General features: G+C 47.4%; 1 protein-coding gene across 9 annotated transcripts in view; it reads right to left on the reverse strand.

The window, feature by feature from the left end:
• Positions 1–4,268: 4,268 nt before the first annotated feature.
• Positions 4,269–12,463, reverse strand: part of MTCL1 (microtubule crosslinking factor 1) — a 129,150-nt gene continuing 120,955 nt past the window's right edge. For 6 of the 9 annotated variants that reach the window (XM_007517158.3, XM_060200681.1, XM_060200680.1 and 3 more), the window contains one exon: positions 4,269–5,035. In XM_007517158.3, coding sequence (XP_007517220.2) covers positions 4,841–5,035 — 195 coding nt within the window. In that variant the 3' untranslated portion in view covers positions 4,269–4,840. Of the gene's footprint in view, positions 5,036–8,517; positions 8,574–12,463 lie in introns of all 9 variants that reach the window. The other 3 variants (XM_060200687.1, XM_060200685.1, XM_060200682.1) reach the window with 1 other exon arrangement.

The following is a 12,463-nucleotide window of genomic DNA, read 5'->3' on the forward strand; positions in this document are numbered from 1 at the left end:
GGCTCATGGAGAGACAGACAGACACTGCTGTGGGCCTCTTCACAGCTGGCCTCTTGACAAAAGTCCTCTGTTATCCACTTAGCTGCATCAGCTTTCATATGGACAGGAGTGTAGAAAATAGTTTCATTCATTCATTTGCCATAGCCAGCGCTGGAGTAACACCATATTAAATAACCCTGAGAATATGTGTGCCCAAAATTGGGTGGTTGGAGAAGTTCCAGACTGGCTTTCCTTTTTCCTTTTTGCCTCCAGGGTTATCGCTGGGGCTCGGTTGGCAACACTACGAATTCACTGCTCCTGGCAAACATTTTTTCTCCTTTTTAAAATTTTATTTATTTATTTAAAAAAATATTTATTTCCTTTTTGTTGCCCTCGTTTTTATTGTTGTTGTAGTTATTACTGTTGTTGTTACTGATGTCGTCGTTGTTGGATAGGACAGAGAGAAATGGAGAGAGGAGGGGGAGACAGAGAGGGGAAGAGAAAGACAGACACCTGCAGACCTGCTTCACCACCTGTGAAGCGACTCCCCTGCAGGTGGGGAGCCGGGGGCTCGAACCAGGATCCTTATGCCGGTCCTTGTGCTTTGCGCCACGTGTGCTTAACCCACTGCGCTACCACCCAACTCCCCTTTTTATTTATTTTTATTGTTGGATAGGACAGAGAGAAATTGAGGAGGCAGGGATAATATGAAGGGAGAAACACCTGCAGACCTACTTCTCACTTGTGATGCTCCCCCCTCCCTGCAGGTGGGGAACAGGGGGCTTGAACCTGAGTCCTCACACTTAATACCAAATACGTTTAGCCGGGGCGACACCTCCTGGCCCCCTCAAACTGGCCTTCCGGGCCTGGCTGCCTCCTTAAGTGGCTTTGCCTGAAATAGGTTCTGCCCCACAGCCTGTGTTAGATGCATTTGTGATCAGCCTCTCGTACCTTTGCCCTGATTGGTATTTATTTGAGACAGAAATTTAGAAGGGAGGGGAGATAGAGGAGAGAGACAAAGAAACAGTGAGACACCTGCAGCCCTACTTCCCCACTTGTGAAGTTTTCCCCCTGCAGGTCCTGAGGTGGGTCCCCAGCAGCACGTGTACCAGAATGATGTCTGGTTCTCTTTCTCTCTCTCCTCCTATCTTTCTCTTAATAATAATAATAATAATAATAATAATAAAATCTACGTTCATTCTTTAGGAAAGGCTAAAAGGAGCAGTACACAGAGACCAGAAGCAGGAAACCGTCAGGATGACACTGTTTGAGGCTCTGCATCATAACCATGTGTGACATTAGTGTTTTGCCAGTTCTGAGTGTCCATGGCTTCCTTTCTTAGTGCTAAAAAGAACGCCCCTGTACTTACCTGCCAGCTCTTAGTATGGGCACAGGGTAGACACAAAAGGCAGAGTTGTTGACTTATTGACTGTTTGCAGCTATGCATATCATGGTTAAGTGTAGGGTTTTTTTTTTTTTTTTTTTGCGCTGAAAAGTGCTATTTTGAGGTTAGGAGCTAGGCTACTTGGAACAGCACACGGCTTGTCATCCACTAGGTGTTGGGTTTGAGCCCTGTGATCAGTGCTGCTGCTGCTGCTAAGACAGCCTCTTTCTCAGCTAAGCTAACAAGGGTCGTGCGGGACCATCATCGCCCAACTCTTTTCCGCACAGAGACCAGAACAGTCAGGATGACGCTGGGACTACCAGGGGCAGCATGGTGGTATGGTGGGCAGAGGGAGAGGTGTAAACTCCATGGACAGTGGTGCTGTGGCCTCTCTTCTCTTGTCTCTCTCCCAATGAAAAATTAAAACACAGACCCTTGAGGCTACTCACCCAGGTTCATCGTATATGCAACCATCACCACCATCTCCACTAAGCAAGGACATGACATTCTTCCCTCTGCCCAACCCCGGTCACTGGACTCTACTTCCTCTCCCTGTTAATTTGATTTTTCTAGGTAACTCAAATAAATGGAGTCACAGCATCTTTGTGACTTTCGCGGCTGGCTTATTTCATTTGACATGATGTCTTCAAAGTTCTAATACATGTCATATGTGTCAGAATATGTAAGATTCCACTGTGTGCGTACGCCATATTTTGCTTATCCATTCACTGGGTGATGGTCATGTGGGCTGTTCCCACCTGTTGTCCTTTGTGAATAATGCTGCTGTGGTTGTGGGTGTGAACACAGCTTAGTCCCTTTGCCATTCCTTCTGGTGGTATTCTTCACAAATGGAATTCTGGATCACACTTAGCCTTTTATTTATTTATTTTTAAAGCTTTTTTTTTCAATTTTCTTTTTTTTAAATTATTTATTCATTCCCTTTTGTTGCCCTTGTTGTTTTACTGTTGTAATTATTATTGTTGTTGTTATTGATGTTGTTGTTGTTGGATAGGACAGAGAGAAATGGAGAGAGGAGGGGAAGACAGAGAGGGGGAGAGAAAGATAGATACCTGTAGACCTGCTTCATTGCCTGTGAAGCGACTCCCCTGCAGGTGGGGAGCTGGGGCTTGAATGGGGATCTTTACACTGGTTCTTGCGCTTTGCAACACCTGCGCTTAACCCGCTGCACTACCGCCCGACTCTCCCTTTAATTTTTTTTTAAGCAGCAGTATTTTAAAATTGTATTTATCATTGGAGACAGAGATAAATTGAGAGGGGAGGGGGAGATAGAGACAGAGATACCTGCAGCCCTACTTCACCACTCATGAAGCTTTTCCCCCTGCAGGGGGAGCCAAGGGCTTGAACCTGGGTCCTTGTGCACTGTAGTGTGTGCATTTAACCAGGTGGACCACCACCTGGCCCCATGCTTAACCTTTTCAAGAGCAGTAATAACACTTTCCACAGTGGATGCACCAGTTTATATCCGTCCCCCTACTCCATCATTTTATATTCCACCAATAGTGTACCAGAATTCCACTTGTTTTGTACCCCATTAATCTATTCACTTGAAAATCGAATTATATTACTGGGAGGAATAGAATTTATTCCACTAGCCCACCTAGATGTGAAGAACACTATTGACTTAATGAAACATTAAAGTCGAAAGCTTCAGCCTGAAAGAACTCTGTGGTCTTGGGTGGTGCACTTCTTTCTAAGCTCCTATCCAACCAGGGTTATATACATGTCAGTGTCAGGGATGGATGGAAATGCCTGTTCTGGAATTAATGTCCGCTCCTGGCTTCCTAAGGAGGTGAGAGGGAGAAAGGATAAGCACAGAACTTATCTGTAGGGAAGGAGGGCTGAAAAGAGGCTGGACGGGGGGGTGGCTTTCAGTTCCTGGTACAAGATGACGGACATAATTTGGGAATAAGAGTGTTTTTGAAGAGACCTTATCTTGGTGAGATGAGAAATTATCCCCATGCACCAACAACTGTGCTATAAACTATCAACCTCACAATGAAAGAAAATGGAGGAGGAGGAGGAGGAGGAGGAGGAGGAGGAGAAGGAAGTAGAGGGGGAGGAGGAATTGGAGGGAGGAGATAGAGGAGGGAGAAAAGAAAAGAAAAAAAATGTGTGGAAAAGCAGTTCCCTCTCATTCGCATCTCTACCCATTTTGACATTTTCAGCAAGACTGAGGTCGTGCTTTTCACATCCCCGGGCGGGACCCTGACAGAGGGCGCGGAGAAGCTGCAAGATGAGAACACACTCACAGTGCATTCCCGAGAGAGACGCCAGCAGCCGCTGCCTTCTGACACGCTCTCTCCTTTCCCTGGTTCCCCTGGCTACTGTAACTTTTTCTTGAGTCCTCAGGAACAGACAGAAGGACATGAAACACGAGGTTGGGGGACCAGATTGCCATCTTGTAAAGACTTTATTTCTACTTCATCATCGTCTAGTACAGACTCCGAGGCACCGCCCTTTGTTTCAATTTGGTGTCCTCCTGACTCTGTCAGGTGTTCTTCCTTAAAGGAGAGAAGTTGGCGTAAACACTGTCTGTGGCCGGTGGATCCTGCAGCGATCATTTCAAGACGCAATTGCGATGGCATCGTCGATGCAAGAGGACAAGAAGAAAAGTACAGTACAGGGCATCACAACGTCTTACAGTGGACAGACGACTCACACAGAGGCAATGGCGAGACCACAGCAGCAGTATGTACATGCACCCCGGTGCTTCAAACCCAAACACGTGCAGGTCTGGCAGGAGGTGGGGCTAGGCGGCGAGTTTTGTCAGCCAAGCTGTGGACTCTGTGCCTTTTCAAGAACGCTGACCTGCAGTCACCCGCTGATAGGATGACTGTCTTGTCTATTGGTTTCATGGCTTTTTCTCTACAAAAAGTTCACTGGATCAGACAATCTGAAGCATCTCTTAGGATCTTAAACAAACAAACAAACAAACAAACAACAACACTGGCCAAATAAAAATAACTTAAAATGCTCAGGTCCAACGTGGAAATAAACCAAACCAAAAAATGGAACAGTGCAAATTTAACAGAGAGGCAGTTAGTATTAGGATCAAAGGAGTTTGGAATCTCTTACAGTGTACATCTTTTAAAACTCTTATATTTTAAATGTGTTTATATCTTATTTACCTTTTTTTGTTTAATATACTGTGTATAAAAAAAGATGGAGACAAAAATAGTTTTCTGAGCTATGAAAAAAACTAAGTTATTACAGGCACATTTACTGTTTCATCCCAGAAACATCTCAGTTTCTCAGGTTGAACATTCAGCAGCTGTGTGTTTTTGTTTAAAAACATTCTTTGACCTTGGGAAAACTAGTTCTCTCCTTTGGGGCAGCATTTGGTGGATGACGATGATGGCGGTGGCGGCGGCGGCGGCGGCGGCGGCGGCGGCGGTGGTGTGGTTTTGCAAATTCCAGTGAATGATTCTGTGATAATCCATGCAAACCTGCATCACGTCACAGGTGTGGTTTCTCCCTGGACAGCTCCTCTTCACCCAGCTCCTCCAAGGAAGGCAGGTCTCCAGGGGATGGAGCCAGTGAGGCAGTGGGGGAATGCGGGGCCCAACGGGACGGAGGGCGGCGGTTTGCTGGTCTCTCGGGTCTGGAGAAGCAGGGCTGTAGGGTCGGAGCTAGTGCGGAACAAGGTAGTTCCTTCAGAGTGGAGGAAGGAAAGAGACAGAGTTATTCCGGCTCATAGCTACACAGACACAACATGGAACACAACAGATCAAGGGCGGCTTGTGAGTGTGTTCATTTCTACTTGGCTCATGAAGAATCACAAGATGGCAAGAAAAGGAATTCAACACGAATGACTGGTTGGTGATGAGAAGATATGAATTAGAATGAAAGAAATGAGAATGCTGTGAGATGAGTGTTTATAGAATTTCTTCAGAATCGCACTGAAGCAGACAGAAACTGGGAAAGCAATGTAGCTGTGGTCTGAGTAGATCTCTTTGGACCCAGGTGAAACCCTCACATTGACCCAATGACCACTAGATCCTGAATGACCTAATTAACTGAAATGAATCAGCTATGGTGACACCTAGTTGTCAGACCAAATGCCCTATTCCTAGTTCTCTTGAGGGCCCGTGAAGAGACCTGTGATTTCATCTCGCTATATTATTAACAGGACTCACCTTGAACATACTCTGCTGCTATTTATTCCAAACTGACTGACAGTGGGCTAAACAAACTCCCACAACATGGGGAGGGGGGGAAAGCTGCCAGCAGAAATTTCAATTTAGGGCTGCTTTGCTTTAATGACTCTTGCTTGCAGTAGCATCCCACACATCCTGAGGACAGATAATACAGGACACACTCACCCCCAGTCAAAAAACAAATAAACAAACAGACAAAAAAAAACCCCACTACCTATAATTATTCTCAAGGGTCACTTCTCTGGTTTTGAAAGTATCTAGTTACATTAGGAAACAAGGACATCCAAACTTGGAATTTTCCAGCACACAGAAATGTGCAAAGCTGTGATATGAGGAAACAGCGAGTTTTACAGGGCGGAACCCATCTGCACAGAGGATACTTGGGCATGGAAGAAGCTGAGATGGAAAATCACTGCAATGAGGAGCAACAGAACAAAGGCCCTGAGAGCCTGGCAGAGAGCAAGCTGGAAGACTGACAGAGCTGTGACAAGGAATCATGAGGACCAGCCTGACACACACGTTAGCAGAGCGGGGAAACACCAGCCGGTGGTGTGGGTGAGGCCAGAAGATGGAAGGTGAATGGTGCAGAACACCCAGACAGGATGTTTTCAGAAGTGATGGCATGAGGTGGTTGCCCTCCCTCCCCCGGGGGTCAGCAGGAAAGAGTTAACAGTAACCCCTGGAGAATATTCACTGTTCCCGGTCTCTTTGGTGGCTGCTACTTTTATGTGACATCAGCACATAAAGTCCCATCAGCAAAGCACTAACGGGAACCATGACAACCAGAAATCCCTCACTGACAACCCCCTCAGCACCGCACCGAGGACTCGCACAGCTCAGCGTCGTCCTCACCTCAGCCCGGCGCAGCAGGGACAGGCGGCCGGGGGCAGGTGCTGGTCTGTGTCTTTCGGTTTTCTGAGTGGTCCTGATGTTTTGCGAGTTGTATGGGTTGTGCTGTGCATTGTGCATGTGGTAAGGGGGAGGGGCAGGAGTGGAGTGTGCGGGCGCGCTGGGGATCGAACACAGAGCCTCCTCCTCGTTTGGCAGGAGCTCTCTCACTGAGCCACACTCCTTTCCTGTCTGTGTAGGTGAGTGTGCACGAGTATGAGGATGTTCTGTTGTGCAGTGTGTGTGTGCGCGCGTGTGTGTGCAGTGTGTGTGCGCGCGCACACACATCTGTGCTGTGTACTCGTAGTGGTGCTGTTACAGGTCCATTTTCGTCTGGCTGAGACGGAGTGAAAATGGCTCGTCTATCAGTTTGTACCCCCTCTCTTCACTGGATACTGGGATCTTCTTTCTTTTTTTTTTCCCTTTTGTTGCCCTTGTTGTTTATCATTGCTATTTGTTATTATTGTTGTTGCTATTGTTGTTGTTGTTGGATAGGACAGAGAGAAATGGAGAGAGGAGGGAAAGACAGAGAGGGGGAGAGAAGACAGACACCTGCAGACCTGCTTCACCGCCTGTGAAGCAACCCCCTCTGTAGGTGGGGAGCTGGGGGCTCGAACCGGGATCCTTACGCGGCCAGTCCTTGAGCTTTGAGGCACATGTGCTTAACCCGCTGCGCCACCACCCGGCTCCTGATACTGGAAACTTCTATTGGAGCAAATGCGTGACATGAGTGTAGATGAATGAGCTATTCTCTTTTTTTTTTTTATTTTTTTACCAGAGCTCCGTTCAACTCTGGCCTATGGTGGTGCAGGGATTGAACCTGGGACTTTGGAGAATCTCTTTGCATAAGCATTATGCTATCCACCCCTGCCCTGGGCTATTCTTTAGTAGCATGTCAGCACATGGACATGTCAGCAGGTGATCTGGCCTTTCCTGAGAAGCCACTGCAGTGAGCTGTGTGGGTGTTTATCCTTGGGACAGTTTCTTGAAAATGGCCTTTTAGATAGACTCCATCATTGTTCATGGCCAGACACCTTCAGTCTGTGTGAGACATCGGCACCGCTGTGGTCAGCGCTCTCAGGAAATTATACTGGTCAAAAATAAGGTCTGTGTTTTCTCAGAGCTTCAAGTCAGGCTCTGAAGGCAATTCTGTTAAGGATATATATATGGTGTATTATGCATGTGACAAGGGGAGGGCAGGGGTGGAATGTAAGGGTGTGCTGGGAATTGAACCCAGAGCCTCCTCATTTGGCAAGAGTTTTCTCACTGAGACATGTTCCTTCTCCATATGTGCACAAGTGTGAGAATGTTTCGTTGTGCAGTGTGTGTGTGCGTGTGTGTGCATGTGTGCGTGCGTGTGTGTGCATGTGCGTGTGTGCGTGTGCGCACATATCTGTGCTGGCAGTGGCTGCTGCTATAGGTCTCTCCAATACACCTATGTTTTGTGTTTATTTTTGTTTTTCTGAGCAGGGATGGCTTTGTATTTTCGTCATTCCACAAGGCATTGTTGACCACTTACTCTGCCACCCATGGTAATTACTTGGAAGGAAAAGATACGCTTAGGTTTATTCCTTCTAGGGGAGCCGTTGAGAAAAGAGGAGTGGTCTATGCTATGGCCATAGCCCAGCATGGTGTGTGTCATGTGGCATATGGGACATGTACACATGTCACCACAATACAGAGGAGCAGGGCCAGCCTGTGGGGAAATGACGGCTCCAAGACTCCCAGTGGCTCGTGCTCTGTGCCAGCACCAGCCTCTCTGGGGCTGCTCTTCCTTCAGTTCCCAGAAAGCACAGACGGCACACTGCACAGGAGAGGGAACCTACAGAAGGGTCTCTAGAGCTCAGAACAGAGTCATCAACACTCTGCACAGAATCATCAGCGCTCGGAGGGGGAGGTGGGAACGCAGCGGCCACCCATCTGTTCCTGCAGATGGGCCCTGAGTGAGCGGTGGTGTGGGTGGCAGCCTCTCTTGGAGCGCGGCTACCTGGGATGATCTGACCTCCTTTCTGGTAGTTAAGACGCCAACCCCAACTGACACAGATGACTTCTGCAGACAGGTCTGAGAGGAAGGAAGAGGACACTTACGGTGTGAGGCAGGCAGGGCTAGATCCCCAGGGGGCGGTTAGTAAGACAGTTTGGTTCTGGACAGAACAGACAGAGAAAGAAAAGAAAAGCAAGTAGGTTGGAAAGTACTTCATAAAAAAAAAATAGTCAAAGTTTACATTCAATAGGTAGATATGAGCTCTGGGGACGGCTGCCAGGAGACGGGTGAGGACACTCACCCCCTGGCCTGGCCCCAGTGTTTGAGGAGGGACCCTCACCGGGAATAATAACAGACCTCACCTTTGAGCTGCCCTTAACATTGGCAGCACCCTGAGGTGCAGGGCACAGTGAGGTGGAAGTTACACAACGTTGTATCTGAAGCAGAGACCTTTAAACAACCAGTTGGTTTTTGTCATAAAGATGGAGCAACTACGGCTCACACAAAAGATTTCCCCATCACACTTTCCATTTAGATGCGGGAGGGAAGAATAGCATTACTCTCCCAGATGGTTCTCCCCCTTTGTACCAGAATTCTGTCTGCCGGCACCGCTGCACTGGTGTCAGAGTCAAGAGAAAGGACAAGCAGCAGGCGGGGTGGGAGTGAGGGGAGGGAGGGAGGGAGCGGGAGAGGTGGCTGCGCTGTTACAGAAGCGCCATCAGGGAATGACTCCACCACAGGGTGCTCAGAGCAGGTCGGGAGCAGAGGGAAAGAGTTCTGACGACCAAGAAGGAAGAGCCAGAACTGCTCCAGAACTGCTCCCAGAGAAAGCCAATTCAGTCAGGAGTAATTCCACTGGAATCTGGAACAAGCATAATTCCTACAGAAAAAGGGAAAAGAGAGCTCATGATATTTAAACACTGATGACTAATGAATGTGTGATGACCACACATTCACTGAACCCTCGAAACTGTGCGGTAGCCACTTGGAGCCAGTAAATTATCTCTTTTGACAGCAAACGCACTAAATGAGAAGCAAATCTGAAGGTTAGAACACTTGACAGAGGGCCAAAGGGGTCAGGGCCCAGTTGTATCCTCACCACACCATTTCATGCTCTTGTCCTGTGATTTAGTCATTAAACTATTTTCTATAATAAACAGAAAGAATAATAGAAAGATAGGCTAAAAATAGATAATAAACTACACCATCATAGATTTACTTAGAGCATACAGTTAGAAACACAGATCATTTTTTGGTTTGTCAACATTAATTTCTACTTAGCTCCTAACAGAAATGGACACTAGAGGCAAGGCCAGTTAATACTTTGGGACAAAGCTCAGATTTCAACAGATTCTTCCAGAATCCCAAGAAGGTAGAACATTTAACCAATAAATCCCCCCTCCACAGCATCAACCACTTACCTGGAAACATCCATCCAGTCAGGGTCCTTGTCCTTCTTAGAGCATGAGAACAACTTTGTCACAAAGACTCATAGCATTGCCACAAGTAGGTGGGCCATAAGAACAGTATCACGGGGGAGTTGGGTGGTGGTGCAGCGGGTTAAGCGCACGTGGCGCCAAGCACAAGGACCGGCACAAGGATCCTGGTTCGAGCCCCCAGCTCCCCACCTGCAGGGGGGGGGTCGCTTCACAGGCAGTGAAGCAGGTCTGCAGGTGTCTATCTTTCTCTCTCCTTCTCTGTCTTCCCTTCCTCTCTCCATTCCTCTCTGTTCTAACAATGACGACATCAATAACAACAACAATAACTACAACAACAATAAAGAAAAAACAAGGGCAACAACAAAAAAAAGGGAAAATAAATAAATAAAATCTGTAAAAAAAAAAGAACAGTATCATGGAACCTCAGGACAGTGCCATTTCTCTAGGTCACTGACAACGGCACATAGCTCAGCCTGAGACTTCAGCTCTACGCTCTGAGTTAAACACTTTTCTGTGGGTCAGAATGGGAAATTGACCATCATTTTCCCTCACGATAGAAAATGTGGGAGTGGGGGTCAACCAGATGAAGCAGGAAGTGCACTGCCTCCTCAGCTTACCTGTGAAGCTGGGGCTGTTTGGGTTACAGAGAAGGTGGTGGAGACAGGCTGGGAGAAGACTCCTCCCGCCTCCCCATCTGCGGGAGCTGCATAGCCTGGACAATGTTCACGAGTAGCTCGATTCCACTGCGCACATGTTCAGCCAGGCAGAAACCGCTGGGTCAGCTCTCACGCTAGACTCTACATGTGTGATCACTCACGGAACAGTGTCACAGTGTCTGCTCGCGGACTGGGAAGTATTTCCTTCCGCTGAGTGGTGAGGTTGGCATCCTCACTGATTTCACCCCCAACAGTACCATCTGGCTTGGTTTTTGTTTACTTCTTCTTCTTTCTTTCTTTCTTTTTCTCTTTCTTTCTTTTTCTCTTTCTTTCTTTCCTTCCTTCCTTCCTTCCTTCTTTCTTTCTTTCTTTCTTTCTTTCTTTCTTTCTTTCTTTCTTTCTTTCTTTCTTTCTATCTTCCTTTCTTTCTTTTTAATGCATATGCTAAGACCTTGCACACGAGCTATACTACTGCCCTGGACCAGTTTTTTCTTTATTTGAGAAGAGTGGGAGAAGGGGCCAGGCGGTGGCATACCTAGTTAAATGCACACGTTGCAGTGTGCAAGGACCTGGGTTCAAGCCCCTGGTCCCCATGGGCAGGGGGAAAGCTTCACAAATGATGAAGCAGGGCTGCAGGTGTCTCTCTGTCTCTTTCCCTCTCTATCTCCCTCTCACCTCTCAATTTCTCTGTCTTTATCCAACAAATAAATAAGTAAATAAATAAGAGAAGGGTGGGAGGAGACACACACACACACACACACACACACACACACACACACACACACAGAGAGAGAGAGAGAGGAAATAGCACAGTGCCTTTCTGGAGTTGCCCTGGTGTCATCCAATGAGGCTCCTATGTGGTGTCAGGACTCAAAACCATGCTCGTGCATGACAAAGGTGCTCACTCTGTGAGGCTGGTGAGTGACCTACCTGGCCTCAGTGTGATGAAGTGGACATGGGAATTGCAAACCTTACTGTGGTATGGCACTCATGTGGATATGCATCAGGAGAGAATCCAGGGGTGCGTGGTAAAAGGGATCTGGTGATCCGTGGTAACAGGTGTGGGCCAGGGCAACGTGAGCACGTGTGATGTGGGGATGGGGTGGTGATTCACTGTGCAAGCAGGTGGGACTGTGAGCTTATCCATCTGTCTCCTGCTTCCATGGACGGGGCTTCAATGCCACAAGGACCACGTGATGAGGCTGCTATGCTGCATCGAAGCCAACACCGGAATCCAGGCAGTCTTGATGTTGGCCACAAGTAGGTCATCTCTAAGACCAGTATTATGGAGCCCCAGGGAAGTGCCTTTCGTCTAGGCCATTGACAACTTCGCATGGTTTACATGTGCTATCATAGATCTGTGCACACAGAAAGCCCTGACATCTCTCTCTTTCTGTTTCTTAGGACAGAAGTTGATGCAGAAGGCAGGTATATCCTAAAGCGAAAGGCCCAGATAAACACACGAACAGTAGTCATTCAAACGAGAGGAGATCTTAACCCCTGAAGTTCCAGAAAACCTAGGTTCAGTCTCTGGCACCGCCATACATCAGAGCTGAGCAGCACCCTGGGGTCTCTCTCTCCTTCTCCCTCTCCCTCTCCCTCCCCTTCTTTCTCATGGAAATAAATAAGCAAATTCTTTAAATAAGAGGACTTGAATCAAGCTGTGGGATGCTTCTGAAAGAAAATGTCATTTGGGGGCTGGGTGTTGGCGCACCTGGTTGATCGTACATGTTACCATGCGCAAGGATCTGGGTTCGAGCCCCCAGCCCCACCTGCAGGAGGGAAAGCTTTGTGAGTGGTGAAACAGGGCTGCAGGTGTCTCTCTGTCCCTCTCTCTATCATCCCCTTCCCCCTCAATTTCTAGCTGTCTCTATCCAGTAAATAAAGATAATTAAAAAATATATATTTTAGTCTTTTCAGAAGATTATTGAGAACAATAAAATGAAACTTTCTTT

Source organism: Erinaceus europaeus, chromosome 10 (assembly GCF_950295315.1).
Source record: "Erinaceus europaeus chromosome 10, mEriEur2.1, whole genome shotgun sequence".
Lineage (NCBI taxonomy): Eukaryota > Metazoa > Chordata > Mammalia > Eulipotyphla > Erinaceidae > Erinaceus > Erinaceus europaeus.